The 27284-nt window shown below is 40.9% G+C and overlaps 3 protein-coding genes across 12 annotated transcripts in view; 1 reads left to right on the plus strand and 2 right to left on the minus strand.

The window, feature by feature from the left end:
* Positions 1 to 16547, minus strand: part of LOC116043045 — a 29605-nt gene extending 13058 nt beyond the window's left edge. Inside the window, exons 1-7 of one of the 10 annotated variants that reach the window (XM_031289551.2) lie at positions 16338 to 16547; positions 13384 to 13452; positions 10967 to 11035; positions 10587 to 10689; positions 9128 to 9218; positions 8919 to 8997; positions 7476 to 8740 (exon numbers count right to left, since the gene is read on the minus strand). In XM_031289551.2, the coding sequence (XP_031145411.1) occupies positions 8497 to 8740; positions 8919 to 8997; positions 9128 to 9218; positions 10587 to 10689; positions 10967 to 11035; positions 13384 to 13452; positions 16338 to 16519 (837 nt within the window). In that variant the 5' untranslated portion in view covers positions 16520 to 16547 and the 3' untranslated portion in view covers positions 7476 to 8496. Of the gene's footprint in view, positions 1 to 3352; positions 4193 to 7475; positions 8741 to 8918; positions 8998 to 9127; positions 9219 to 10586; positions 10690 to 10966; positions 11078 to 13383; positions 13453 to 13791; positions 14172 to 15013; positions 15608 to 15669; positions 15906 to 16337 lie in introns of those variants that run through there. The other 9 variants (XM_031289550.2, XM_031289547.2, XM_036000386.1 and 6 more) reach the window with 9 other exon arrangements.
* LOC116043046 (centrosomal protein of 95 kDa-like) lies at positions 4873 to 7415 on the plus strand. The gene is made up of 6 exons (XM_031289555.2): positions 4873 to 5109; positions 5222 to 5296; positions 5515 to 5667; positions 5986 to 6132; positions 6234 to 6305; positions 6416 to 7415. The coding sequence occupies exons 1-6, from the start codon at positions 5023 to 5025 to the stop codon at positions 6590 to 6592; spliced, it is 711 nt and encodes a 236-aa protein (XP_031145415.1). The 5' UTR covers positions 4873 to 5022; the 3' UTR covers positions 6593 to 7415.
* A 1331-nt stretch (positions 16548 to 17878) lies between the features above and the next one.
* LOC116043036 (E3 ubiquitin-protein ligase SMURF2-like) overlaps positions 17879 to 27284 on the minus strand; it is a 64392-nt gene continuing 54986 nt past the window's right edge. The window contains exons 12-20 of the mRNA XM_031289535.2: positions 26513 to 26726; positions 24607 to 24710; positions 24141 to 24255; positions 23639 to 23817; positions 22648 to 22785; positions 22273 to 22393; positions 21960 to 22161; positions 21417 to 21492; positions 17879 to 21280 (exon numbers count right to left, since the gene is read on the minus strand). Of these exons, the coding sequence (XP_031145395.1) occupies positions 21181 to 21280; positions 21417 to 21492; positions 21960 to 22161; positions 22273 to 22393; positions 22648 to 22785; positions 23639 to 23817; positions 24141 to 24255; positions 24607 to 24710; positions 26513 to 26726 (1249 nt within the window). The 3' untranslated portion in view covers positions 17879 to 21180. The remainder of the gene's footprint in view (positions 21281 to 21416; positions 21493 to 21959; positions 22162 to 22272; positions 22394 to 22647; positions 22786 to 23638; positions 23818 to 24140; positions 24256 to 24606; positions 24711 to 26512; positions 26727 to 27284) is intronic.

Below are 27284 nucleotides of genomic sequence, written 5' to 3' on the forward strand. Positions count from 1 at the left end.
GGACACTGGGGGTCCCTGTTGGTTATTGGGGATTTCAGGTTATGGGGCTCAGATTCACTCTTTTGCCTTGTTATGTTCTGCGCAGGATGTCCCTGTCCGCTTCGGACCTGAACTGGGTGGGTTGGGGGGTGGGTGGGTAATTGGAGGGAGGTGGCATTCTGTTTTCCTTTTCTTTTTCACGTTGTTTGCAACGACTGTTTTGTATGTCACGGAAAATTTTAAAATGCAAATAAAAAAAAAGTTGAAAAAAGAAAAGTCTCCATGGGAGGTACGCTTTGCGGGTGCTCGCTTACCCCCTTGGAAGGGACAGGGTGCGGGGGCCAGTGTGGGTAGAAGAGACAGCGGGACATGACGGGAGAAAGACGCCGCTGAGCTGGCCTGGCCCTGGGCGTAATGATGTCACAAATATGTAAATGAGCGTATGACGTCATCTAGCTACTTTTAGCGACTTTTGGAGCTGGTGCTAGCTACTTTCATTGGAAAAGAGTTGGCAACACCAAAGAATTTCTAATAAGGGAAGAAGTTCCACTCTCTATACTTCCGGCTTCTGAACTGGTTGCGGTAGATTTTTTTAAAAGAGGCTTTTTTGTTTTAAAAAGCCTTTTAAAATGTCAACGACGTCATACACACCATACGGCCGGAGATACTGCTTTACGGCAAGCTCCGAGTCACTTCCTTTGTTCTCTTGAGGCATCGACAACACAGCTGACAGGTTAGAGAGCTGACACACCAAGCTGATTATCGGCCGTCGGACAGTCTGGCGAGGTCGGTGACTCGAGTCTGTTCGGTGTGTTTCGTGCCGTCGTCCATCGGAGGAGCCTTCGGCCTTCATTTTGGCCGACCCGACATGCTCAGTCGGAGAAGGGCAGTCGGGACTCACCCGGAAATGGGGAGCGGATGAGCCTCTCAAAATCTGACAAATCTTTTAAACTGACCTTTGTTGATCTGAAATGAAGACAGATTCAGCAACTGCACGGCCTATTTCTCACTTAAAATGTTTTCAGAAACACGTTTCGGTGAACTATTTTAGTACAATATGAGATAGTATTCTGAACAAGCCGCCATGACAGTCTGTCTTTGAATTTCCGGAGAAAAAAGACCCACGTGACGCGTTCGTCCAATCAGCTGCCGGTTTTCATTTTCTAGTAAACAATCATAGACTGTTAATAGAAACAATACAGAGAAGCGCCGCCTGCTGCTATGGAGACGTATTACGTTTCGCGCACGCGCAGAGCGTACGCTCAAGTCGGCGTCGCCTCAGTGTGTTCTGAGGCATTTTTTTGGACATCGGGGACCCGACTGATCAGTCCGACTGCCTTTTCTGCCGACGGTCGGCCGTCTGGTTGGTGTGTAAGCACCTTCAGGCTCTCCCTGTCAATACACGTGCTAGAAAGAGGTTTGCTAATGTTTTAAAGACCACGCCGAAATATTCACTCTGACGTTCTGGTTCTGCTTCGGATGCCGTCAAGCGGGACCACGGGTCGTAATCAGTCCATTCATTCATTAGCAGAATGCTAGCGTGTTATGGGCAACAACGACTCAACCTGTAAGAAATCGAAAGGGCATACTCCTACTACATACTCGTTCATTCAACTTTCAACCTATAATCCATGTTGAACTTGCAAAAACTACAATGAAATCTGAGATTTCTCAACGACAATCGGGCGAAAGAGACAAATTTAGCCGTCTAGCTCCATAGAGCCCCATTCATTTTGCACTGGACCGTGATCACCCCCAGTGGAACTCTGGTGGAACTGCAACCAAATTCGGTACAATGGGGCTTAATAGAGAGCCGAAGTCACGCCTTTCTACTTCAGGTCCATGGGACCTATCTTTCGAAAAAATATGAATGGGAGTGAATGGAGAGGCAAATTATTTTTTGATCCCGTTTGAATTGAGCCATGGATTCCAAATATGATGTTTGTAAATTTAAAAGATCATTTTTCAACCGAAGAAAGTCTCAGTTTATTGTTAAACTGTTGAAGTATAAGACTGTGAAAATACGTAATTTAGAAAGACTACACATTTCAGTGTCGCATGGATGACGTCTCGCTGAAGCTACGATGTCTGTGTGTATCGTATCGGGGATGTAACGTTACTCACATGAGCAGAGGATCTCGTTTGTTCTTTTGCTTATCTGCTGAATAAATTCACTGGATAAAACACATCAGGTACGATAACGTTACATGTGTTGTGGAACAGAGCTAAGCTAGCTAAGCTAAGCAAATTGAGCATCAAGCTAGGTGACGTCAATTGTGTGAGACGAGAGATGTAGTTCACTGAAAGGTTTCACACAAAACTAGCTAAGTGGTCATATGACAAACCTACGGATAACTGAGACTTTCTTCGTTAGAAAAATAATATTTTAAATTGACAAACATCATATTTGTAATCCATGGCTCAATTCAAACGGGATCAAAAAATAATTTGACTCTCCACGTTCACATTTTTTCCCGAAATTAGGTCCCATGAGGTCCACCGGAAGGGGAGGGACTTCGTCTCTCGGGAGTGAAATGGCTTCCCGTAGACAGGTGTCACTGCCCGATGTGAGTCGAGTGCAGATGTGAGTCGCGCATGCGTCACTTTGCGACAAGTAGCCTACAAGATGCTAACGGCTTTTTGAACTAACGCACAGTCTATGAGCTAACGTTAGCAATCAAACAATCATAGATAGCTAAAACATTTTTGAAATGACTGCTGCTGCTGGCTACAAGTTAGCAATCAAACACAATAAAGGCTGTCACTTAATGGCGTTTTGAGCTAATGTTAGCAATCAAACAGTCATAGATAGCTAAAACGTTTTTGAAATGACTGCTAGCTAAAAGTTAATCAAACACAACAAAGGCTGTCACTTGAATGGCATTTTGAGCTAACGTTAGCAACCAAACCGTCATAGATAGCTACAACGTTTTTGAAATGATTACCAGTTATTGTATGTAAAGAGAAACGTTTATTATTTTATAGATTTCACAAATTTCAGTATGACACGTTATGCCGTAAACAGTTTAAATCTGAGCATGCGCGACTCACATCTGCACTCGACTCACATCGGGCAGTGACACCAGGCTTTGACAACATTCATCAGAGTTCGCCTGGACTGTTATCAAACACCTCCCCTCCCCCAACACCTAGGCTACCACTAACTGTTCCTTGCACGTCGAGTATTCTCTCGTAAAGACACCACACGAACAAAATGTAATATGCAAGATTAAAGCAGGCCAGAAACGATCGATAAAATTCAAACAAATAATCACATACATGTCTCATATCAAAAGCCCCATATGTATACATGTAGCTATGTTCCGACTCGACTACCAAGGAAAATCATAATAAGAAATCACAAAGACGTTACCTCCAATTTGTCTGCAGCTGGTCTTTTCGCTTTTGGAATGGCATTTGCCTTCAGATACCGGGCCTTGACGCTCTTTTCGGTGAAGTCGTCCTCATCAAAATGTTCGCTGCAAACACGGTAATCTCTCTCACGTAATGTTCGCAAGGGAGTTTGCACATCAAGCTGAAGTGCAAAGAGCCACAACTTTAAAGTCTCCCGGTTGCGGTAGGGTAGACGGTGAAAGCTCAAGCACAGATATTTCTTCATTTTGTTGCCGCAATTTGGAAAGGCACAAACTCGAACCATTTTCTCAGATTGATCCTGATCTAACTAAGCTCCGTTTGTCAGCTCTTCGACCTCCACCTCTGATGTCGCCGACTGTCTCCACTGTTGTTAGTTACCCATGAGCACCAATACATCCATGATGAGCACGCGCGAGAACTGAAGCCTGGTTGGAGCTACTGTCTATGGGTTGGAGCTGTACGGATCGTGTACCGACAGCAGGCTCAGTTGTGGATACGGCCTATCTATGTTGCTACATAGTCATTACTGTGGACATAACCACGGCAATTCGTGACCATCGTTCTTTGGTGAAAGAAATACGTTTAGGAATATTGAACACCGGAACTAAACAGAGGTATGTGCACCTCTGTGTGTTCTCTGACTTAGTACATCCATGATATGCACTGGCTGAATTAACTGCGGTCAAGCCAGCCGACACTCAGATCTCCGTGGTAAAATCATCCGACGCTGAAATTGTAGTGCACTCATATACTAGTACTTTTGGTAAATGTATTAAACGGCGCGGAGCGACGGTCTTAGCAAAGTTAGCGGTAAGATACACATGGGACTACTTCCGGTTTTCAAAATAAGGTGTTCAAGTTTATATAAAGTACACATAAAAATAAGATTATTGGATTATATTTTCAAGAAATAAAAACGAACATTTTTATTGTATACATTGAGATTTCACAAAGTGTCCCACATTTCTACCGTAAAATGACTTCAAATCTTAAAGTCGAAGTGCTAAAAAACTATTTTGCTCCATTTTTCTAAGTAAAATCCCATACCTCTACTGTTAAATGACTAAAAATCATATCAAAAATCTGAAACATGAGGTGCTATAAGAAGACTTTGCTCCATAATTCCAAACAATTACCGATATATTTGAGTACAGGACATCACTGACTGCACCCATTTTTGATTTTTGGAAGTCCCACATTTCTACGTTAAAATGACTTTATATCTGAAACTGGAGGAGCTATAAAAAGACTGAGATGTTAATGAGTGCAATGACATTGATGACCACAAATCTGTACAAAGAATAACCTTTTTCATTAGTAACTCTTCTATCCACTGTAATTGATCTTTTAACAGAGACGTTTAAGACTGGTATACTAAAAGCAAATCCTGCGCTCCTTCTATTAGAATCCTTGGATCCATCAGTATGTCTTTAGCTACTTTCTCACTGCTCCATGCAAAACACTCCCGTTTGACCCTCTCTCTCTTCCAACTTGATTTCAGTCTGATCTGGCAACAGCACTTTCTAATAATGATAGTACATCAGATTTATATAGCGTTTTAAAAGCCCCCCCTCTCCCTCTCCAGTGAAGGTGAAGGAGAATGAGCTCCTCCCTGTGCTCTTAGAGGAATTGCCCCACCTTCACATCTCCCCCCATGCCCTGGGTCAGATGTGGGAGCAGCAGATGCAGCAGGTGGACAGACTGCACGCCCTGTCATCCCCTCACAGCCAGCGCCGCAGCAAACTCTCCAGCCAGGTAGGACCGCGGCGACCAGCTCTGCTGATGTGTGTCTGACATAAAAATCTGGAATGTATGATTTTGTGGATGGATGGATTGATTAATATGTAAACGCCTGCTTGTCTGCCAGGTGGAGGAAGCCCAGAGGAAACATGACCTGCTGGTGGAGATCATCCGCAAAGAGCAGGACCACAACAGGCGCCTGGTGAGTATCAACACATAAACGCACATTCAAAAGGTCCCTTCACAAGTGACCTTACAATGGATGTTGAGAGTGTAATCACATTTTCTTAAACAAGTACACAACACTAGGCACACACTGGCATGCACCCACATGCAAACGGACTTTACCTGCCTGTTCTGGACACAGCATTCGGCACACCAAGCTGGCCAGTTACAAGCTTAAACATGTTTATCTCCCAGAGGGACTTCAAAGAGCGTATCCAGCAGCAGAAGTCGACCCAGAACAGACTGAGGGAACAGAGGCAGCAGATAGCACGCGCCAAGAAGTACCACAGCGACTACCATGTCCAGCACCGTGCCCGCCTGATGAGGGCGCGCACCAAGGAGGAGAGGGTGGGTGGTGAAGGCCATTCATAACTTTGCATTCCAGTTCGAGGACTAAGAAAGCAACTAATGATTACCTGAATTCAATATTTATCTTTTCATCATTTAAAAAAAAAAAAAAAATGTATTATGCAGTGGCCAAGTATTTGGTTTCTGCCCAACCACCGTGTAACACTGAACACGACTAACGTGGCAAGCCTGATTTGTGTGTGTGTGTGTGTGTGTGTGTGTGTGTGTGTGTGTGTGTGTGTGTGTGTGTGTGTGTGTGTGTGTGTGTGTGTGTGTGTGTGTGTGTGTGTGTGTGTGTGTGTGTGTGTGTGTATATAGATGTTTCGCCAGTTGTTTGAGGAGGGACTGGAGCTACAGAAGGTCCGGTTGAGAGAGCAGAAAGCCTACGCCAGGGAGCAGCGGCTGGAACATCAGAGACGACACCAGGACCAGATCAAGTCCATGGAGAACTACTACAAGGACCAAGTAGGACACACACACACACCAGCCTATATAAGAACCAGGAAGTCGCACACATTTTTGTATTGTTTTAAAAATGGAGCTATAATGTGCCTACTCTCTTTCAGTTTTCACTACTAGCTGAAAAACTTGCCCAAGAGCGGCAGGAGATCCAGGTTCGGAAAAAAGCTCAAGAAAAGGTAAAAAAAAAAAAAAACAACTCTTAAACTACTTATTACCGCGGTCACAATAACTCCTAAAATTATAACAATTTTAGTGAAGAACCTTCACTATTCCCATTGTTTTGCAGGCTCTGCTGAAGATGAAGAGAGAGCTGCGTTCCAGGATGGAGCGTGAGATTGGTGAACTGCAGAAGATCATAATCCAGAATGATGAGGACGACCATTTCCAGGATCTGGAGGTCCAGAGGCTGCGCAATCGGGTCCAGATGGCTTCCTTCCAGTACAACACTAGCTATCTGAACTGAGCAGGGAAGCGAGACACAGGGCTGTTTTAAGCTCCGCTCAATCAAGGCTGGATTTACATTAGAGGAACATGCAGCAAGACACTTTGTTTCTTCCTAAAACAACTAAGGGTACGACATTCTGACGGCTGAACAGTACGGTCTCCTCGGCATCTTCCCTCAGATTTGCACAGAAGAGGAAATTCACATTCTTAGAACTTATACAAGTCCTGGTGATTGATTATTAATGAAGTGAACGTACTCTGACAAAATGTAGCTTTTAGCTAATGTAGCTAACTTCCTCTCACCTCAGCTGCTATACCTGAACTTAACGACACCTTGGACTAAGTCCCCTTCTTCCATGGGTTTTAGTACTTGATAACTAAGAATGTTTTTAAAATGGCTCCCTCACTGTGCAGTATGTGTGCTGATATTGTAGCAAACTATTAAAAATGTTCTTCCTTTTGCCAAATTGGGACCGCAGATGCAACGTTACCAAGTATTAATGTCCCACACTGACAGATTTTAAACCATTTTTTCCCTTATATGTGCGATGTCTTCCTTTAATGATTTAACCATGCCAGTGGATTATTTATTTTGTAACTTTAATGTTTGATTTTTAACTTACCTGGTGATGTGCTGTCTGATCTCCAGGGGCGATGATAATCAGTCTTTCATGACTTCTCCTTTTCCTCAACTCAATTGTGATGGTTTTTAACTCTCAGCCAGAACTAAAGATAATGGTAGTTTTAAACCAATACAAAGGGTTGCAATGTGTCTACTGATTTTGTATGTAATGAGCACACAAATGCCCCGTCATCATCCAATAAAAGTGTAGGCTCACTCATCTCTTCTTGCTGGAATGGGTCACAGTTAAAAGGTTGAAGTTATTTGCATGATGTACAGGTTACTGTTTTAGTATTTTATTAAGGTTTAGGCTGATACACTTGACCAAAGTATGAAAAGCATATAAAGTCAATAAGATAACGTGAAGGCTGAAATTTAGAATTAAAAAGGCATAAAGATCAAATCAAGTCTTAAACTGAAGAGAAAAATGAGCTGTAGTTTACCTGTCCTAACTGAATGCTAGTTTCAGATTAGCTGCAGCTGAGCCTCAAATGATGAAACGAGGCGTTTCAATTTGATTATGGATGTTATGGACAGAAAATCCTAAACGATAATGCATTTTCTAATTATCCTGACTCACATGAGTATTTAAGCTTGAACTTTGGGCCCTATTTGCATCTAGTATTATTAAGCATGATCCAATCTCAATATTCAAATTAGTTGGGCACGGCTGACTTGTCCCAGGTCAAGGAAAGATACGCCACTGATGGACAGTTGAAATTCACTTTTTGAAAGGGAGGACATTCTGCTAATATATTTGTAGTTTTTTTTGTAGTTTGTAGTAATGAATAGGATGAGTCATTAAAACACGGTTCAATATTGCTTGATTATTTGACAACAATCCTTGTTTGGGCATCTGCGTGCTGTGAAACTACATATTGGCACGAGGATGAACACAGATCAAAAGATTGACGTCTTGAAGTAAAAAAATTTGAAAAAAGGTTTTCCCTGGAAAGAAAAGAACGGTCCACCTTTCCTCAGGGAACCATCTTTGCCTTTACAATCACTTACTTGCTGTGCTATGCAGGATGTCAACAGACAGATATTGCAAGCTGAGGCAACCACCCTCTCGCTCGCACCAGATGCTTCTCTGAGGTGTGGGATGGCATCAGGAAATAAAGTGTAAAAACATACAGGAAAACAGCCAAACTCCATAGAGGCAGCATAATAAACAGAAGTCCAGCTGCTTAGTCCACTGGGTCACAGGTCGAAAAACAAAACGAACATATTCCTGCTTCAACATAAACTCCGTAGAACCACTGTCTGCTTGGAGCGTCACTTTAGACATGACACAACTAGCATTACTGCTTGGCTGAGTTGGTCTGTTCATGTGCCGTTTGTTTTCCATTTATCTGGAGATCGCAGCCGTCGTCGTCATCTGGCAGGTTAGTCCATTTAGAGTGGCTTTGACAGAAACAGCACGCCTGGTTGACCACAAGCTTTAGACCGGTGACACGTTTTCTAACTGTGCATTGTCTGTTGCATTCCCGGCATGACTTCAACAGCTGAAGGATGCACTCTTCATCAACGACGAACTCGGACGAGCTGAGGGAGTCAGAAAAGATGTGTGGATATTAGCCAGCTCTTATTTCAACGGGTTCTGTTAATGGGAGTAACAGATTGAGGAAATCTTAATAAGAACGGAGGTTACATGTCAATTTAACAACAAAAGCTTCAAATCGATCGTGGTTGTTGGTATTAATTATTGGTGTCATCAGCATACCTCCCCAAATCCACCAGGTAGCGTCCATCGCCAACACTTAATGAGGTGCTGAATTCTTCATTCTCGTCTTCTCGAATATCTGTGTGTGGATCCATTTTACACCGATATCAGTTATTACTTCACGTTTCCTGTTACCAATTGCTTCCAATCTTTAGATTTATTTTGGCTGGAGAAGGACTTTGCTTTCGCTTTACGTGAAGGCGACTCACCTCTATTTGCTTTATTTTCGGACTGGCTGGTTGTTGTCCGCTCTTCTTGACTTTTCGGACTTTGACAAGCAGCATCTTTTTTTCCTGACTCCTTGATGTCAAAAGGGGATAAGGAACAGCAACCCATCAGCAAACCACTTGTTAAAAACAGGCACAATTTCACACACATCATTTTTAAAATGAAATCTAAATAAATATATTTTATAATATGATTACAAAAAAAGAACACATTAAAATGTATCAGCTCGATCAGCTAGTAGCATCACATCAATGTGATACAGAGGTGAAAACTGTTGTTTTCCATCTGCAAGCAGCAACTAATTGTTCATGTCTTCTGTGTATCTATGCTTTAAAGAGTAAAAAGCAAATAAACAACGTATCATGGGTACTGCTTTGGGCAGGATTTTTCAGTGAGGACATCCACTTTTATCAATCCTCAAATGCTCAAATTTAAACTGTCCACTGCAACACACGTTAACTCTCATTATTAATCTGGTGAATATTTTATAAAATGAATGGATTAATCCTTTTAGACTATAAAGTATCAGAAAATGGCCCTCTGAAGTTCCCATGGTGTAAGGTGACATACTAAAACTGCTTGTTTTGCCCAACCAGCAGTTCAAAACAAGATTTTAAAGTTTACAGTAGTATAAGAACAAATACATGTATCAAATCCACTCATTAAAAGGGTAACTACCTGGACCGTATGTTCCTATGTTTTTGTGTGTAAGTGACTGATAGGAACAACAATCTTTGAAATTGGTCCAGTATTCAGCGTGAACGCTGTAACCGGCAGCCACAGACCGGGCTGCAATGTAACCCTACGGGGCAAATGTGCATTGTCAATTTGGTCCACTGAAAGTGATTTTCTTTGCTACTGAAAGACTTACATTATTATTATTATTATTATTATTATTATTATTATTATTATTATTAAGTGTCTGACAACATTATGGAAAGGATCCCTACAGAGATAGGCCTTTTTAAAACCTCTTTAAGACCCTTCTGTTTAACCAGGAACAGCTCTGAAGTCGCTAGCGCCAAACCCACAAGACCTTTAGCGTGTATAGATCCAACATATTTTCACATGTAAATTGGTAAACTGTGTTAATTTCGAAACTAGAGCTGTGATGGTGGAAAAGTGGAAAGATGACCCAAAACGGCTTTTCATAGTTTTATTTTGTTTCTGTCGACTTTGAATGAATTCTATTTTACGATGCTAAAATTACTGTTTATTTACATGGAGTCTGGTGGCTTTAGTGAATGCAATTTCTTGATTGTCGTTCCAAACAGTCCCTTAGACAAAAAACATAGTAAAATTGGGTTGACGTTTGGTGCTTTTACTTGAAAAATTAAAAGAAACGGTTAACCGAAAATTGGCATATTTGTTTTCTGTGGATCGATTAAGTGACAAATCGTTTGAATGGGAGATGTGTCAGAGTCACATTACATCACATACCTTTCCATTTTCAGATGACTGGACAGAAGGAGCAGTGCAAGTTTCTTGCTCTACTTCATTTTGTGAACACATCATAAGCGGGTATTCTTCATGCACACTTTCACTAAATAAACAGAAGCACAGGGGTATACATTAAAATCTACCATTGCATTTGTGTCTTTCAGCAGGTTGTGGAATTAATACGTCATACTAATATTCATAATTAGTTCAAAATGACAGAAAGTGGGGGGGGTGGTCTGTGAGAGCTGAGTGGAGGAAATCCCTGACCCCCTTTTTTTTGAATATCGAGTACAGTACTTTAAGTACAATACTTGAGTAAATGTATAGGTATACTGTATATTTCACTGCTGGAAAGTGGTACTAAAAATAAAACATCTCACCTGGATTCAGTTGACGAACTCTCTTCAATGGTTGGTTGCTCGGGATGATTCTCTGACTCCCGAAGATAACTACAATCATAAAACATGGCAGTGAGCTTATTCAAATGGACATGCAACGTTACAGTATATGGCAGCACACTAAATGAGAATGAGAACATATTTCTACACTAAGTTAGCGTTTTAACTCACATTATAATTAGTTATGACAACACTAGTCTGGATCAGCGGAAGTACATTTCCAAATTAATTGCCTGACATTTCCTATGTCTTTGTGTCCAAGTGACTAATGGGGAAAACAATATTTTACATTGGTTCAGTATTAAGCAAGATCGCTGCAAAAAAATCATCTCTCAATGCAAATCAAACCAGCTATTAGGCTAACTGAAATAAAACCATGCCAATCTCTAGGTATGGTGAAGGGTATGTGATGATGTGGGGCTATTTTAATTCCAAAGGCCAAGGGAACTTTATCAGGATGCATAGTATCCTGGATCCATGAAATAACTGGCCTTTAAAAATAAAAATCTGCCTGTCTCTATGGGAATTTAACATAGGGGTGTACTTACTTATGCCCCCTGTACTTTAAGGAAGAACATTTATTTATTTACGATACATTATTCATTCACAAAGAAAATGTGTGTCCTTAAAGTTTGGATTTTTCCTCATTTTTTTAATTAAGGCATTAAGATCAATTTCCAAAAGATAATTTTTTTATTCCTCTTTTTAGTCAACTTTAGCATGGGTTCATAAACTTATGAGTGCCACTGTAAGTTATTGGGGAATTGGCACCTTAAATTTACGTCAACACTAGGGTTGGGCGATGTCCAGTAGATGTCTCCTACTATACTCTTTACATAAATATTTCTTTCTACTTAAAAACGAATTAAAAAAAACAAACTAAAATTGTTAAAAAGAAAAATACTGAGCATCCACGTGTGCCAGACTGCCAGTAGGCTACATTCATTTAAAATTAAACACTGCAGTTGTTGCTAAGTGGAGCGTGTGAGGGCTGATCGCGGTTACGTGTCAGTTAAACTTCTCATCTCCAATCCTATCTGTATTTGTGAGAAGCGGCGCTGTCCTGAGTTGAAAGATAGCCTACTTTATGGCTTTATTATCGAGTTAATAGGCGTGTGTGTGTTCGTGTCGGCCGCTGTCCATTTCCTAAGGTTCAAATGCAAAAAAAGTTGACTACTACCGTAAGCACCCATGGAGGAAAACATAAATCTGCGACTATGATAGAGGAAGACTGACAGCTCTAATATACATATTATAATTTATTTATAAAACTGTCAAAGGGAAACGGGTATCTCTCTGCCCTGTCAGACACTGCTCTCCCTCTCCTCTGCCTACTCCATGGCCGATGTGTGTGAGTGACAGCCCGGTCAGCAGGCTTGTTATGTTACACCCGCAATCTCGTGTGGAGCATTATAACTTCGAAAAACCACAGGTTCCAGTTAATGTTATAATGGATATGTGTGTTGTGTTATTTAAACAAACGATCGGGGAACTAAACGCCTCTTGTCCGCGAGTCTCCGGATAGAGCTCCAGCTCACAGCCGGTCTGTGAAGGTAGACAGGCCGACCGGCATGCCAGCGACCCCAGCAGGCACCGGCCGGCTGTCACGTCAGATTGTGGAGCTTCTGAAATCCAGCCGGACCAAATTTGCAATTAGCCATCAATTTTCGTAAAACAGCCTATATTTGAGCTCTACATAGTTGATTTCTCACATAAAAAAAAGTCTCAGAAGTGAATTTAGTGATGAAATAGCAGACGAACAACGTATAAAGTTTCCAGTTGTTGGCCACAACAGCAATCCATGGTTGTTGTGATTGTTGCGGCGCTTTGCACACCAACACACTTGACTTTGAATTTCTGATTGGGCGATGATATCGTCCATCGGCACAACCCTAGTCAACACAACTGCTTGTTTTGCCACTGACAGGTTTAGATTATTTTAAGTGTCTGACATCATGAAAAGGATTCCTACGGAGGTCGACATTTCTGTTAAAAAGTAAGATCTTTTTTTTTTTTTTTTAAAACAGAAACTAACGATATTGCTATTGCCAAACCCACCAGACTCTATGTAAATAAACAGTAATTTTAGCATCAAAACAAAGTTGACAGAAATAAAATCATAAAAAGCTGTCTTGGGTTTGTCTTTCTACTTTTCCAACAATCACCACTCTGATTTGGTTGAAATTAACACATACTTTGCCGATTTATATGTAGAAATAGGCTGGCTCCATTCACGCCATGCATTGTTTATTTAAATGGAGTCTGGTGGGTTTAGCAATAGCGATTTCGGAGTTGTTTCTTGTTTATAAAAAAAAAAGAAGGACTATCTCCGTAGGGATCCTTTCCATAATGTTGTCAGACACTTAGAATAAAGTGGTACTAAAAATAAAACATCTCACCTGGATTCAGTTGAAGAACCCTCTTCAATGGTTGGTTGTTCGGGACGATTCTCTGACTTCCGAAGATAACTACAATCATAAAAGGCAGTGAGCTTATTCAAATGGACACGTAAAAATATATGGCAGCACACTAAATGAGACCATTAACACATTTCTACACTACATAAGAATAAGTTTTACCTCACACATTATATCACTAGTCTGGATCAACAAAAGTACATATCCAGGATAACTGCCTGACATCCGGCATGTGAACTCTGTTCTTCTTTCGGTAAACAACAAAATTTGAAAACATCAAAGTTTTTTAAGAAAAAATGGAGGAGGGAGGGAGTTGCAAAAGTTATGGTGCAGCATAAGAGGAAGCTCTGGCACCCACTCTACTAAGCTTGATGGCTGGTGCGAGTAGACCTGCTGATGAGGACCGCAGGGAGGGAGAGGCAGTGTAGGTGTGAAAGAGGTCTGTGAGATAAATTGTGAAGAGCTTTAAATGTCAATAGTAATATTTTGAAGTTGATCCTTTGTAAAAACAGGGAGCCAGTGTAGTTAAAATAGCAGGGGAGTGATGTGTTCAGTGGACTTTGAATGTGTAATAATCTGTGCAGCAGTGTTCTGGATGAGTTGGAGAGGGTGGATGAGTTTGTTGGGGATAACAGCCAGGATAGCGTTGCAGTAATCCATGCGAGATGTGACCAAAACATTGCCTAGGACTTCTGTAGAGTGTTGTGTTAGAACAGGGCGTAGTAGAAGTAGAAGTAGTAGAACTACACGTTGTAAACAGCCATGGCCTGCTTGCCTGGTCCTCTGGTAACGTTAGCAGTTATGGCGTGTTAGCATGGCGGCGTTTAGCCAGGACCAGTCAGGATCACTTTACTGGCTGTGTCTCAATTTGTTTTTGTGAGTAACCAACTCGGGTACTCTAGCTATATAATTCAATGTGAGTACACAAATGTTAAAATGACATAAAATGCCCGTCCCTTGTAGCTGTGATAAATTAGCCTGAAGCTAATGCTTACCTGTTCAGGAGGAAATTAGCCAACTCGGCGTCCTTTTGGGCTCTAAGCTGTCTCCATCTTTCAAATACATCTCCAATATTTAACCAGGTTTTGTTACTTCTATGGTCATGCAACTGTTAGAAACATGCCAGAGGTTTTTTTTTTTTTTTTTTTTAGGTCGGGTAGAATCTCTCTCAGTTGATCCCGTTCGTTTGTTTGCTGCTTCCATGTCTGTATTACAGCTGTAGCGCTGGGTTTGCGTTTTTACAGGTATATCTGGCAACCCGGCCTGGCTGTCAAAATGGGTAGTTGATACCAACACACAGGCCAAAACACAAACAGACATTCCACCAGTGAACGGAAATTTCAAAAGGAGAAAATACTGGCATTAGTCAGAAAATGTCCTTAATATCTGACATATTGTGGTCATTTTTGGATTTATTACAGTAAATATATTAACGATTGCACCTTTAAACCCTCAGTTTATATTATTAACTGGCAAGAATGATTTGGAATGTTTTCTCTTTGGAATTTAAAGTCATCGTCATGTGTGTAATTTCAGTAAATCCTCGTTATTAATGACACAGGACCGTAAAGTGAACTGCAGTCAGCATCCGGAGCATAGTGCTTAACGTTACCTGTTCAATAGGAAGAAAGCCAGCGCTGAGTCGGATTTGATCCTCAAGCACAAACCAAGCTCCCTCCATGAACGGAATGCTCTGCCGAGATTGACCCTAGTTTTCGACCGACGTCGGTCATTTTCACGTTTGGACAAAAGGGCTTCGTTAGAAAGAACTCTTTTTCTTAAGTGTTGACCTAATTTGTGTTGTGATGGGTGCCGGTCGTTGATGTTAGTTGACTCCATTTCTAAGCTAACATTACTTGTTTTGCACACTGTCTGCGCTGAAGAAGAGAAGCAAAGCACGCACTCGGGAGCTCGCATAAACGTCACATCCGGATGTGACGTTACTCCCGGCCTATGCTCCCGGCAGACCTTCCCAATCATAGATATAAATGTTCCATATCTATGGTCCCAATTCCATCAGTCCGCAGGTTGTTATGGGCATGAATGTATTAAAATAAGATGTTGGTTATGGGCAGAGCAATACACCCGTGGTTATGGGTAACTAAGAAAGTCGTGAAGGTCTTAGTGCGCAGTTTCTGTCATCCCTAATGACAACAATGTCGCGCATCCACATGCCGCAAGCCTTCGGTGATAGAGCAGCATACCCACCCCTCTCCACCCAAATGAAATAGCAATAATTCCTAATACGTTACAAAACCCATTACTAACCTGTTCAAGAGCAGTAAGGCAACATCCGTGTCTGACCTCAGTCCCTTTTCTTTTTTCAGCGCTCTCCAAATAGGAAAAGCCACACCAATGGTTACCCGTGTTTTTCTTCGCCTTTCGTCACTTTCTTTTTTGGATTTTAGACCTTCTGCTGAACGTGTAGGTCTTCTCTTAGCAGTACAATCACTGACTGAAATATTTCGTGGGCGCTTCTTCGGGTTTTCAGCCATGTTTTTAAGCTGAAATGTGCACATGAGTTCCTGCATGACGTCACTTCTGTTGACGTTTCAAGCATACAGTATATAAGAGGTTTCAAGTAAATACTTTTCACTGTCTATGGTAAATACCTAAATACTAACCAAACAAAACAGAGCAAGCTCGCCCCTCCCCCCCATGTTTCCGTAACTGTCATGAACGCGCATGGAAATGGAAAGTGGATTTGTGCTACACTAACGTGAAAACAAACAAGTGCCATTATGAGTTCGTTGGATGTACTTCAAAGCTAGCTGTTAGCTGCTCGATAATAACTACATTAGCCAGTACAACCAGTACAGTTACCACAACTTTGTAGCTTCGCTCTCATGTGATAACTTTGGAAAATAATGACTTTTTATTGACACGAGGGCTCAAGTGTGCATGCATTTACAACAACCAATCTTGACTTTACCTACCTGTCCAGTAAGAACTTAGCCACCTGTGCATCGGACTGGAAGCCCTTCTGCCAGCGGAGTTCTCGCCACCTTTGGATCGATTCCCCAATGTAAATCCGGGTCTTCGTTCGCTCCTTCTCAATCTCTCTTCTTCTCGCCATATATTCCTCCGAGCGTCTTTTCTTTGGTCGTGCCTCAGCCATTGTCCAAAATATATCGAACTGAGTCGTAGTTCACAGCGCCGTCCAGCTATCCAGCAGCTACTCTCAGATACAACTCACGCTACTCAATCAACTCTGCTCACTGTTCCTCCCCCAAGGTGATTGGCTGGAACGTGGTTTGTTGTATTTTGGTGCACAGCCTGTGCCTCTAGTGTTTGTTTTACGTTTACGACCCCTGTGTTGTCTCCCGAGAACGGGCTTTTTCACAGTGTATTCAGGGGGCAGGCAGCTAGCAGATCAAGGAGAGATGCCTACGATTTGAGACAAAACTGAAACCATGCAGGAAATCATAGTGCACCGTTGCTGTTGTCCTTTCTTAGCGGTGACATAAAATGCATCACTCAAGTTCCTGCGTGCGAAAGTCGCTGGACTACACCATTTTGTAAACATTGCCATACTGAGAAATACAGAGTTTTGTGGAGCTGATAGGCTTAATTAGCTTTGTATCAACTCATTGGGAAGTGGCTTGTTTTATTGAAAGCACTTGTGCATTTAGTCTTGACATTTATGATATACAAATATCTTACAAGCAAAGAGAAAAAGTTAAAAGGGGAGAAGCAACAAAATAATTTAATTATATATACATACTTATATACTGTCTATAACTCCCGTCTAACTACCCGTTAACACACCCATCCAGCCCTAGCTTTGTATCAATTCATTAAGCTATGGCTTGAATGTAGTGGATGTTCATGAATAGAAAATAGAAATAGTAAAAAACTTAAAAGGGGCCTTTGGCTTGTAAACTTACATTATTTATATAGAACTTGGCTACAATGATCAATTGTTTTATGCCTTTTCCTTACATTGTATAGGTAAATAATCTGAATACAAGATGTGCATAAAAAAATGCAAAATCTTTTGTACAAGATGTCAATATAAAGAGAACTGAATGCCAGAAAAGATGGTTAATGGTTTGATTCAGGTTATGCTGTGCAAAAAGTACAATTTATATTTATATCATCCTTACATTTCTTAAGGAAAGGCTTTGCAGGGTAAAACTTAATTCCAAAGGCAACCTTTCTAATTTTATTATTAATAAAGTATTGAGACGATCAAACGTTTATCTAAGGAATATTCTTAGCAGTTACTCCAATATGTAAAGACTTAAGGCTTTGCGACAACCTTACTCTGAAACAGAGCAAAAAGCTGGGTTATTATTCTTGCAGAATCTTAGTCAGCTGACTCACCAAAAAGATGTTTCTGTCAAACCAATTCTTTAAAAAAATACTCTTCAAAATCAATAATATAATAATGCTACATAAAATACATTTTGTATTCTAATACGTCTATATTTACTCTTTTAAACTTCCAGCAAAAAAAAGACAGTAGTACACATAGTCCTATAAAACATAATGCTGTGAGGTCCAAACAGCATAGTTTTATTGCTCAGCTTTCTGCAAGAGTACAAGAAGTACTTGCTTTGCTTCTTTGTTGTCCTTATGTACAGGTGTCAATTACAAGCTCACAGAGCAGCTGATGTGAAAAACTATGAACACATACACTTAATAATAAATACAAAAACAGAGGAAATCAAAGAAATAAAACATGGTGCCGTTTAAAAAAAAAACTAAGATTTGTTTTTCTGTTTTGTACTCAATTCAATCGTCATTTACACATACACACACCTGTAAATTTGTACTTAAAATGTGGTAAGAGTTAGCTGAACATTACCCAGCTTATTCTGGTGTAATTAAACCAGCATTAAAGTACATAATTTTGACCATAACTGTCTCTCAAGTCTATTCAGATTCATCAGATCAATCAGAATAGACAAAAATGTCTTTATATCACTGGCGTTCAAAGCTTGAAAAAGTTAACGATCTGCAAAATTGCCAAAGATGTCTGACCAATTTGGCTGCTTAACTGGGGAAAAGTGAGATTTCCCCTCGTCTATAAGCTCTCAACCCCCGACAACTTTTGCACTGAAGACTGAACCAGCCAGAAAACTTGGTGCCGACAAAAAGTAACAAAGAGCAGAAGTGGACTGTGTGCACTGGACAAACATACATGTGTGCATATCAAGAACATGTGTATATATATATATATATATGTTATCTACATGAAAAAAAAAAAACGGATCAGTCCATTAACTATTTGGTAAATAGAAGGAAGTGTCTGATTATAACTTGGAGCCCAAGTATGCATAATGTGTGGCAAAAAAAAAAAAAGTGTAATGCATTTCTTTTCCGCTTCTGTGGGAGGTTGTCAAAGGTAAAATCAAATATATTCTCTGTAACTGTACAAAGACAACAATTTCATGTTTTGATTCTCCGTTTTGTCTCTTGGTGACACAAAATAAAAAAAACAAGGTTTGAGTATCAGCTAACAAACTGTTCATGATTACAAATAAATGCTGGCAGTATACATAAAAAAAGAACATTTAACTGATTTTTCCAAGTCTAAACGTTTCTAGGAGTACTAATTATGCAAATAAATAGGCTTTATCTCTAGAGCATCCATTCATTAAGGGGTATTCTTTGGATGGAGGCTGCGGTAATGGAGATGCTCCTCACTGCAGCCTCTCTGGTTTGTAGTGACTTTCATTTTGGTTAAACATTTTCACTGTGTAGCACCCAGGAGTTCAGCAGCAGTCAACCTCCAATATTTGCAGCTCTGAGGATTTGAGGCCACCATCAGCATTCAGTCAATTTCCTCACTTTAAAAAAAACTCATGTTGCAAACAGACTGCTCCTGTGCATATGGAATAATATTGTCGTCAGTGCTGCTTGGTATTCAGCGGTGTCAAAGACCTCCAGAGCAGCAAATATGGCCATTCATTTCCTCCTATGAAGGTATGTGTGTTAACAAGTGAAAGTGATTGACCAAAAGAAAATATCACTTTTAACTGCCAACCTTACACTCTTATCATGGGATTAAAGACAGGGCTCCTGAAATATACTTTCCACTACAACCAGTTGTACCCCTCCTCACACACTAGCCTAATAAATGTAAAATAAAAACAAAAAAATTAAAATAGGACAACTTCACCTGAGAATGCAGAGGTCTGTGACAGACACCAACATGCTTGCATTTAAACTGAATAGAAGAACAAGCCACCATATACAAAATAGCTATGTATTTGTACATATATACTCAAAAATTACAGGTGTATAGATACTTTTTACTCTGTATATTACTAATGAAGTCGCATAGCAAATGAAACATGATATATTGTAATCTAATGTGAAGAAAGCACTCCTGTCATCACTGCTCAGTTTGTAAAGTGCTCTAAAGTGACGAGAGAGAAAGAAAAACACCTGCCTTTTTAAACTGAGGATGTGACTGAAAATAGACGCCTGCCTTGAATAGCTTCTTATCAAGCCTGGTCCCATGGACAGTTGTGCCCTTTTCACATATGATCTGACAGGAAGTGTGCTGGGCTATTCTGGGTTGGATAAAATAAAATAATAATAATAAAAAAAAATCATCTAAATGAGAGAAAAGGAAGACCAACCATGCTTAAAAAAAGTCAGCTCTGCAGCTTTAAATACAGGATACTGTGCTAGTAGAGATGATGGGGAACTTGTCTATAAACTGTCTACCATCCTTGCATACAAATGTATACACATGCTTAAACATACATACACACAGGTACAAGAGCTGTGGCCACACTGCAGTGAATAAGGGCAAATAATAAGATTCACACCTTCTTCTTCACCAGAGTCCATCCCTCATCTCTAAACAACTCACCACAAGCTTAACTCAAAATACCACAAAACATCAGACCCACATCCATGTCAGTCTGTAGGAGTTCCATTTCAAAATGATATATTTACAATTTAAATGATATGGTTTTACATTTGCAAAATGACTGCTGGTATAAACATCTGACTAATTATGGAGCATTGCTGTAAAAATGAAATTCTATTATGAATTTTAATTTAATTAGCTATCAATACACAGCATTTTGGAATGAAACCCTTCAAATATAAAAGCACTACACCGAGGTAGGATGAATTTGTGGTGCTCCTACAAAATAAAGCACACCAACTCTGCAGCCATTAGGATTGGAAGGTGTATTGGTTGAGGTTAACATGGCTACTAAGGGCAAGATATGGCTACCTGCAGTTCTAAAGATTCAGTAGCATGACAGGGATTAATTCAATCAGTTTAAATTGCAAAACAAAACAGTGACTCACTGCTCTCAAACGCCTTGGGAGAATTTTGTAAGATGTTAAACTGTAAGTTGATAAACCGCTTCCTGGTGTGATTTAATTTATTGTAAGATGAGCAGGCAGTGCCGTTTCCTTTTTCTGAATGCAAAAGGAGCCGTAAAAAACAAACTGCTGCTCACTCACAACTCACAGCTGTTAAATTAAAAGCTGCTGCATTTCTTTCAACAGCTCTTAACTTGCTCTCGGTATTTCACACAAACGCCACCAAAACAAAACAAAAAAACCAAAACAAATAAATGAATATAAAAAGGACAAGATATGACTCTCTAGCAGCTGTTTAAACGGACGTTGATGAGGGAAGAATGTGGAGAGGGGTGAGAAAAAGAGGAAGACTGCAGGCGGGTCAAGAACACACGCATCAGGCTCTGAGTGAGCCCATCGGTACATCGCAGTAACAATTATAGTCTATCAAGAGTCCTGCACACACAGTTAAACATGTCCACACTAATTCACACTTTACAACTCTCATTCCACTGCGAAGCCACAGGTCTCCTCGATCGCAGTCAGCAGCTTGTCGTATAGCTTGTCATAGCTCTCGTAGGGCGGAATGTCAATCCGATTAAAGCTGGAGAGAAAAGGAAGACAATGAGTTCATATGAATGAAGCTATGAGAGACTGAGGTATTGTTTTCCATTATCATGATTTATTTTGTGCATGTGTGTGTGTGTGTGTGTGTGTCTGCAGGTGCATGTGACACACACCAGGTATGGGCTTTGGGAAGATTGTTGGTGTTAGCTTCGATCTGATGAATGGTGAAGAGTCTGGGCCCCGCAGCACCTACAGTCAAAACACAAGGTGCAGTTCAGCATCAAATTGCATTGTTAAGTTACTAACCAACATCTCAGCTAATAAAGTCCTGACGCCTTTTAAATCCAGCCTCTGTTCCATTAGCCAATGCCTCATTTTATCAGAGGGTTTCTTTTGCTGGTCTAAAACATGCCCCTGGAATTGTTGGTATTCTAAAATTAAAAAAAAAAAATCTTCAGAACATCATAATAGCAAAGATGAAGTATTTTAGAATATGGACAGAAAATGATCCTGTTTCAACGTTTCAAAAAAAATAAAATAAAAAAGTACGAAAGAATCCTTCTGTGTGCAGTGAAAGCTAGTGAAACAGAAGCTAAACCAAAAGTGGGGCAGGACCTCAACTCTCTAAAGTTAGATTGAGAAAACCATTAGGACCGGAGACCGAGACCCTGCTGAGAGAGAGGTGAACACACACACACACAGAGTCAGATAAGTACCCTGTAAAGCCTTGAAGCCTTGCAGTGGGACTCTGGATGAGCCAGTAACAAACTGCAGTAGCCGGGCCCTCCTCTCCTCGTCAAACGACTCCACGGCTTTCCAAAACCACTTGACGATGTTGCTTTCGGGGGTGCAGTGCTTCAGACGCGTGTTGGACTTCCAGTCAGAGATGTCGATCTTTCCCAGGCCACAAACTATGAGCTGAAGGTAAAGACAGAGATAGAAGCCTAAATAATACTGTACCAGTAAAGTGTACCTGAAGTAATTATTGTACTTTGGAAGATGTAATAGAAGCCATGTTTTATCTTGTACCTCCAGCTCTTTCTCATCAAAGGATTTAAGCAGGTGTTGAGGAATAACCTCATTGAAGCCTTTCTGCAGAGCCAGAAACTGAGCCTCAATGCCATGCAGGAAACGCCAGTTCACATACAACCTGCAGAGAACACAAGAGGAGGGGAGAAGGGGGGGGGGGAGAAACACAAGAGGGAGTCTGTCAGTTTATTTTACACCTGAGGGACTGCAAATACAGATTCATAACCATGACACCGAATTAATGACAATCTCTGGACTGCCTCAGAAAAGTACAAAAACTGTGAATATATGGTACTTGTATGGGCTGAAACTAAACTTAGGTGCTTACTGTAAGTTGTTGCTGCAATCTTTGTGTGTGTGCATCCGTCTCTTTACCTGACATACTCCTTCTTGGTGTCCTCTGTGACGGGGACACTCTTGCCGTTGGGTTTGAGCTCATGTTGGATGATTTCTCCGTAGGCATTGTGCTCTACACAGAAAGTGTGGTCCAGGACACCAGTGATGTCATTGTCCCTGAAGAGAGAGGGGGGGGCCGGGTTAGAGAGAGAAGGCTCTCAAGAGAAGGCATGTCTTTTCACTTTTTAAGGGGGGATTTGGTCGAACAAAACAAAGACACATGTCAGTAATCTGCCACTAAACAAGTATACTGCATTTATATAATGTGTTTTCTGTGAGTATTTTTGGCAACTGGTCCGATATAATTAACTGCATTTTCATTAAATAGCAGCATTTATCATCCTTAACCTTCACATGGTTAGTGATGACTCAGCAGAGATAACTACTTAATGGAGGACATTATCATAAGTAAGTTCTATCAAAGGAAGATCATTGCAGCATCCTTATGTGGAAAACACTTGGTTTCAAAACATGCAGGAGAACGCCTAAACCAGCAAGGATGTCCATTTTTTGAGATCGGATGTCATTAGCTTTACTGGCAGCAGAGGGCGCCGCAGTCATTAGAAATTTGAGGACAGGATGGTCAAGTTTGTGTGTGCATCTTAAGTATAGTGCTGTCCCATTAAAAAAAGAAGCTTTTTGTGTATATACATATGATTTTCTTTCCTGTCCCCCTTGTACATGGTACGCCTGTAAGCAACCACTTTCTGTATGAATTTACAAATGTGAAAGCATCTGTTGTTTTACTACTCCAATGGTACAATACGAAAACCAGTATTGAGTTACAGGTAAGTTAGAGAAAATAACTTTAAAGTAAGTACTGGGTAACCTGTTTTTCTACTTATTTCGACAAGACAATTGCATTGGCACTTGTTAATATCACAATATCTGTATGTGTTTCCTCTAACTTTGGGTTGCAAGTGAGAGACTTTAGAGAATAATGGGTTGCCTAGAGGCAAGAAAGTCTTACAGGATCCAGACAAGGCTGTTGTGGAGGTCGGGGTCGACAGACTCCATATCGTCCAGCGTGATCGATTTTCCCAGCAGCTGTTTGTAGAAGGGAAGAGTGAAGCCTCCGTCGATGTAGTGGCCGTGAAACACCGCCATGCCCATAATGCGACCCACAAAGTGGAAGTAGGACAGGTGCTCCTGCACATTAAACAGGGATATTAATATGAAGGCTTTCAGTCACATAATATCAGTTTTTATATTATATATATCAGATTCAGATCAACAGCTTGTTTTTTCCACAATGCCACTACGTAAGAGTTATTCCCCAGGAGGAAATTCACTGCTCTATCAAATTTCAGCAAGCCTCTCTGATTCTAGCTTAGACATCCAAACAGCATCCTTGTAGATATTCTCATAGAAAAAAAATGTCCTTTTTCTGTCTGCATCTGATGCATGGCTGGATACATAAATTATTATTATTATGTCTATTTTATATGACCGTAAAACTTAACAATTCCTACCGGGTTGACAGCAGAGTCAGGGTTAATCTGTAGAGTGTAGATGTCATCTCTGGAATACTGGAACAGGCCGTAGTAGGGGTTCAGCATTTCGTGGGACAACAGGTATAACCATTCCCTAACACAAAAACACACAGATTTTTTTTGTAAAAAAAAAAAAAAGTACTTCATACTAGCATAAAAAAATGTTTGCTGACATTTAGTCTCACATTGCCAGACCTATCTCCAAAGTGCTGTGTCAGCACTGGAGAATGGTCTGGCTACACCGCTTATCTATTCTGGGATAGGAGAAAAACGCTCTGGCTTGTTTGTATTTCTTTAAACCAAACCTGTGCGGTGTTACGTCCCGGATGCAGCGACAGTGCCCTTGCAAAGTAAATAGCGGAGATAGCGAAGGGGAGGGACATGGATGTTAGGCTGTATGCCAACAATGTACATCCGTTGAGCAAGTAAACATGTGACAAAGTACCTTGCTACCCCACCATAGTCCAGTCCCTCTTCTCCTCTGAATTTGATCATCAGTCTTTTCCAGAGATCCTTTGGACGCATCTTCATCACCTGCCGGTACGACTCCTACAATTCAACACATAGAGCAAGTTTAATACAATGCAGTGCATGAAACAAGAGCTTTAATATCCCAGAACATGACTCTACAATATGATCTGAGAGACATCACTACTTCCTTGACTGGATGGAAAAATTGTGAATAATAACTTTAGTGTGTACACAGTGTGTGAAGCAGTGCTTAGCTGGTACATTGCTTCACAAACTATGCAACAGCAAATTAGCTGTTACTATGTTACTAGCTAGTGATAAGAGGTGACCTGATTCCTGCAGTAGACGTCTGCATCTCAGCTCAAGCCTGACTGGGCCCGAGAACACTGGCTGATAATTAGTCTGTGGTACTCTGGGTACTCAGGGTGTGGGCTCATTTCTTATGTGCATACTGCTCGTTTGGGGCAGACTCAAGCCTAAAATACAATAAACATGATTAACATTAAATCTTACTATGAAAGTATTGCTTTGAAAAGAATAAAATGATTCCAGTGCATCCTGGTAATTCTGTCCTTGTCTTTCTTCATCGTAACCCTCCCCCGTTATAATTTTAAAAAAATAGTCAGTGTTTCCTTTTTGCATTACATAAGAGGCATCTCTGTGTTTGTTCTCTCAGAGGAGTCCAAAGACTCAGAGGCCATGCCACAGTAAACAATATCCTGCCACAGCAACAGCACTGCTGCAACAGTGAAAGCATGACAGAGCCAGGCTGCCCAATCAGCTGTAAGATGCTATTAAACACACAAACGTCAAGTTATCCAAATGTTGATGAGCATAAATATTTGTGTGCAAAGTGTAAAAACATTGAAAACCTCCATTGAATTAATGATGGCATGTACACCAAGTGAAACATTTTATTTTTGTTAATCATGTGCCAACTTGTGGCACAGAACACACAAAAATCAGACTACAACCATTGTAAGTACATGCACACAGTCGCATGAACACACTGCCAGCGGTTGACTGTAGCACTGGTTCCTTCACAAAAAACCTCAAGTGGATCTGCAGGGCTGGTTTTCACACTTAACCTTCCCCTTCCACAGCTGTCACATCGAAGGGGGATGAAGTCATATTTTTCATTGCTCAACTTGTAGTTATGAAGTTATGTCTGGCCTCGAATATTGCCACTGCTGCCTTAGCTCCTTTCCTCACACGCTCCTTCCCAACCTCCCCCCTTCCTCATCTCTTTAGCTGCTGAAATCATCCAGAAAGAATGCCTTGCCTTGGTAGAACAAATGATTGGGAGAGCAAGAAAAAGAGAGGCAGAGGAGAAGAAAAGTAACAGAGAAATAGTTTTTTTGTGGTGTTTGTGGCCTCTCTGTTCTGCCTTTCCATGGAAATCATAAAGCCGTTCTGAGTAGTGGTTCTGTACTGCCCTGGGCCCTTTTCTGGTGCACATCGTAAATGGGGTGAACAAATCTGGGTTCTGCTATTGTTTTCATGGAGGTTTTGAGTTTGCATGTCAGCACGTGATGCTTTTGTGAATGCCAGATGGAGAATTTTATGAACACATGGTCGATGCGCATTATACAAATTAAAGAAGAATTCTGTTTGCATTCATTTATGTGCATGTTTGTAGGTGCGTTCAGATGCCCTTCAACAGTCAACTAAATGTTTCTTTTTATGGTTTAAAGCACACTATTTTTTACATTTACATAAGCATAACATGGTGGTTCACGATTTATAAACATAAAGAAAGGTAGTGTTTGTGCTCCCCTTGCAGTTCTCTAGGTAGCATCAGGCTACCTAGAATGAAGCTATTTAAACAAGTGCTTTGTGAACATGTTGTTTGTGTGTGTTTTAGAGTGTGTAGTTTTTACCTCAAATATCTCCTCACGGCAGACCTCGATGCGGCAGTGGCCGGCCTGGGGTTGTTGCTGAGAAAGTTCCTGCCGCAGGATCTTCAGCTTCTGCACCAGGTCTCTCTTGTATTTGGGCACCGTCAGGCACTCTGCCTCTTCAGGCAGCTGGGCAGGAGACAGAGCTTGCTGAGGGACCCCAGGACCACCCTGGTCCTTTAACTGAGTAGGATGACTGGAGGGACAATGTGGTTGAAGGACAGGTGTAGGATGAACAGTCAAGGAGGGACGGAGGAGAAGAAGAGCAGTTGAACAGATGGAGGGAGATCATCAGGTATTAATGGGCAGATGAGTGACAAGAAAGAAGGGCAGAAAGGAAAAGACAGAGGAGAAGTCAGATGTCAGTATTATATTACTTAAACAGCAGTATTAAACAGTTTGTTGCTCTTTTCCAATTTCTATTTAGTGTATTAAAGCCATTTACTGTAACATGGAACATTGTGTTTGCCTGGCCAAAGTGCAGCCTTGTTTTATAATTTTCAGGACAAGAAGGCTAAGTGTGAGAAAGGTGTGAGCAAGGGAGCATGCCTGTTGCACAGTGAACCGAGTGGCTGAACTCAAGGAACTTAGCTCCTGACCTTTATCCCCTTTTGCTCTCTTGTCATTCAGGGCCTGTATATTCTAAAAATCATGAGACGACCATTAAATACAATCTTGGCAAAGGCGAGCCATGGTCAGTGTTCTAGTTCTGGTATCCTCCAGCCCTCATTGTGGTGTTGGTGGTGGGATGCTT

This window comes from Sander lucioperca, chromosome 4, assembly GCF_008315115.2.
Source record: "Sander lucioperca isolate FBNREF2018 chromosome 4, SLUC_FBN_1.2, whole genome shotgun sequence".
NCBI classification, from domain to species: domain Eukaryota; kingdom Metazoa; phylum Chordata; class Actinopteri; order Perciformes; family Percidae; genus Sander; species Sander lucioperca.

Excerpts from the sequence above, each read along its gene's own strand:
- LOC116043046 (XM_031289555.2), top strand. The coding sequence starts at position 5,023 with ATGTGGGAGCAGCAGATGCAGCAGGTGGACAGACTGCACGCCCTGTCA. Across the intron at positions 5,297-5,514 it reads AGGACCACAACAGGCGCCTG|AGGGACTTCAAAGAGCGTAT; the intron begins GTGAGTATCAAC and ends TTTATCTCCCAG. Across the intron at positions 6,133-6,233 it reads AGAACTACTACAAGGACCAA|TTTTCACTACTAGCTGAAAA; the intron begins GTAGGACACACA and ends ACTCTCTTTCAG.